Consider the following 3,363-nt stretch of genomic DNA (forward strand, 5'->3'; position numbering starts at 1 on the left):
CCCTGCAGGGTAATAAAGTTTACAATAAGTTTGCTCAAGTACAGTAGCTGTCTAGTCAACCCAAATGTAAGCTGTTCTCTTGTGCCAACACTAAGCTGTTACTGATACCCACGCTAACCAGCACGAAGCTCCTTCTAGCAGCTCAGCAATGTATTACAACGTAGGCATGCTGTCAGCGAGGTTTATAATATACATACTTGTGCATATGAGTTCATTGTTTATATTCTAAAAGCTATGATAGCAGAATTTGTTGGAAGGGATTTTAATTGCAGTAGAAAGTTAGATTTGGGACTCTATTGACAGCCTACTCAAGGTCACAGCTGCTTTCTGATAAGAAACTTCTCCAGAAGGCTGACTGACGGCTGTCACTGGGTCTTCTGGATCTTCACAACTAGTGATGAGGGCAACTGCACTAAAAGACTTTTGGTTAGTATTAAATGACTTGATCTCCAGTGCTGAGGTCTCTGCTTCTTTTTCCCGTGTCTTCTCGGTTCGGTTCCATTCTTGCTCCTTCCGATCCAGTTGCATGGCACTGCAGTGAGGAGCATAAACTTCCGTGGTTTCTTCAAACTGTAAGCAATCCACCTTATAGTATTTTTTCTTTACATGTAAGACATCGTTAAATCTATGGCCCCAAAGAATCTCCCTGGGGACATATGAGCTTCTTGACTGATGTGAAGTTCCTGTTGAATCACCCGTGTAGACAAATGTGACCAAGATTTCAAAGTTGTCCTTGGCCAGAGCTTTCCGGTCCAGACCATACAAGGGGCTCTCACTATCAATTTCATGTACGACCGTCACTGGCGTAACAAGTATGATCTGATCATTTAGCAATTTCAAGTCCTTGTATTCCATCGTCATTCTCCCCTCCTTGTCTTCCTTGTAGCGCAGAAGCTGAGCTCGTACAGAGCCCTCAACCATGTGATTTGGCCGGAAATCACCAATGCGCCACATGAGGCAAAATTTATCATCCCTTAAGCCTACTACAGCATAGTAGCTAAAACGAATGGTTTGAGCTCTTTTTCGAGCTGTAGCCATTTTAGCCAAGGCTGCTCCAATTATGAAGGTGTCAATAATGCAGCTTAATACTGACTGCAGGATAACCATAAGGATTGCAACAGAGCACTCTTCTGTAACACAGCGGTAACCATAACCGATGGTCGTTTGGGTTTCGAGGGAGAATAGGAATGCTCCTGTGAAGCTATGGACATTTGCAACACAGGGGGTTATTTCTTCATCATTGAATAAATCTCCGTGTTGGATTGCTATCAGCCAGAAGACTAGTCCAAAGAACAACCATGAAAGAATATACGACAATGAGAATATCACAAACATATGACGCCATTTGATGTCCACCAGCGTGGTAAATATGTCCACTACGTAGCTCTCCCATTCCCCAAAGATGTGTTTGAAGTACACATTGCAGCTGCCATCCTTGTGGAGAAATCGCTTCTGCAATCTTTTCATCCCCTTTTCAGGGCTTTCTTGACAAGCGCCTCGGTAACTGATCTTATTGCCCTGTATGTTTACAGGCCTATAGCAACCACTCTGTTCAGTCATCTTTCTCATATCTGCCTTGTGGGATCAGTTTACAGAACACACGTGGTCCCAAGGGCTATTGTTTTCTTTGTTCATTGGAAATCTATGAAATAAAAGAAAAAGTTTATTTTTGTTTTAATTTCCTATGCCAGAACTGTGTAACACCAAATCTAAATACATTCACTCTGTGGCCATCACGAGCAATTTTCTGAAGAGTACAGACTCTGACATTCATTACACAACATAGCTCAAAACCTTAGGCCTGGAAATATGAGGCAGCTGGAAACTGAATGAGTCAGAAATGTCCATATCAATCCTAAAATTTGGTATGTAGATGCAAACAGAAATCAAAAACCTTTGTGGTGACCCCACTGTGAGTCTCTCTTCTAATGTTCTGGTGAAGCAACAGTCAAATCAGGATGGGGTCCCATGAACAGTCACAGGTATGGCATGAACCCTCTTAAAGTTAGCCAGATATTTGAGGTAGTTAATTATTTATTTGTTGCATGTTCGTTTGTTTTGCTCCATTAGAAGAAATGCCAGGGAAAACACCCTCCTTTAGATATACGACTTCAGTAGCACGGGCAGGCAAGTTCAGTGCTGATGTGTTTGAACCAGAAAATGTATGAAACACAATCATTCATCATCATTTGCGTTCCAGTATTGCCCAGAAAAAGCTGGTCATGGAATTGAACTTTACTGGGCCAATGCTACAGAGACATATTTGTTCAATTTGTAGAAAAGTATTTACATTTCAAACGAAAAAGAAACCTCTCTGAGGTCCTGGAAACCCTCACAAATCATTCCTTAAAACAAACAAACAAAAAAAATCCGGCTGCCAAAAAGTATTTAAATTTTTATTAATGAGTTTGAAACAAACATGCAGTATGTTAATAAAATTTGTGGATGACACAAATTTAGGAAGTGATGTGAATTAGGAGATTCCTCTGTCAGATCAGAGAAAAAATGGATGTCTTTGCAGATTGCAACCATATGAACTTCAGCAGTACGAAGTGCTAGGCTATACATTTAGTGACTAACAACAAGCACTTATGTTAGAAACTGAGACCTCATCAACTGGAATACAATAAAAAAGGAAAGACTTATCTGAAGTAATCAGTTACAGGATGCTTATGAATTACTTGTAGGATACAGCACTGAAAAAGGCAAATGCCTTTTCCTGCAGGTCTCCAGCTCGTTCCACCATACCCCAACTGCTAACGCACAAAACACTGACAAGTCAGAAGTGACAGGGTACACAGCTAGAACAATTCAAAGTTTTTGCCAAATGTCATGCTTCTAACTGACATTTCTGATGAAAAAAGCTAATATTTTTGAAGAAAAACTGTCATTACTCTTCCAAAAATTGTAAGTTTTCACTGGAAAAATGACAAGTACTTTTCCCATTTTTAAGCTGGTTTCAGCTGACAAAAGTTCAGATGTAGGATTACAATGAAGCCAACATATTCATGGAAAATGAATTTAAAAAAAAGTTTCCTAGTGGTAGTCTTTTTCCTCAGCTCTTCATTCACTTTGCCTGAGTATAAATGACTGCGCGCACTTCCAGGCAGAAGAGAGTCAGGCCCATAGAGTGTAATATATATTGGATGGACTAGATTAACAGACCGAGAACTCTTCTCCCATCCAAGGAACAATGACAAGCATGCATAGATACTATTCCAAAAACACTTAAAAGCCAAACATAGTTTCCATTTCTTTTTTCTTTTTTTTTTTTTTTTTTCAGTACAGAAATGAATGTGACATATGGTGTCGTAGCTTCAGAATGTGGCCTTCATTAAAAAACACAACATTAATGTTTCCAAA

The 3,363-nt window shown here is 39.8% G+C and overlaps 1 protein-coding gene across 1 annotated transcript; it reads right to left on the reverse strand.

Annotated features, from left to right (window-relative positions):
- Positions 1-279: 279 nt before the first annotated feature.
- KCNJ16 (potassium inwardly-rectifying channel, subfamily J, member 16) lies at positions 280-1,569 on the reverse strand. The gene has a single exon (XM_009894764.1). It carries the CDS (start codon positions 1,567-1,569, stop codon positions 280-282), a length of 1,290 nt encoding a protein of 429 aa, XP_009893066.1.
- Between the last annotated feature and the right edge of the window lie 1,794 nt (positions 1,570-3,363).

This window comes from Charadrius vociferus, unplaced genomic scaffold (assembly GCF_000708025.1).
Source record: "Charadrius vociferus isolate BGI_N301 unplaced genomic scaffold, ASM70802v2 scaffold321, whole genome shotgun sequence".
NCBI lineage: Eukaryota > Metazoa > Chordata > Aves > Charadriiformes > Charadriidae > Charadrius > Charadrius vociferus.

Bases quoted from the DNA above. Each gene is read 5' to 3' on its own strand.
- KCNJ16 (XM_009894764.1), bottom strand. From the start codon at position 1,569: ATGAGAAAGATGACTGAACAGAGTGGTTGCTATAGGCCTGTAAACATA.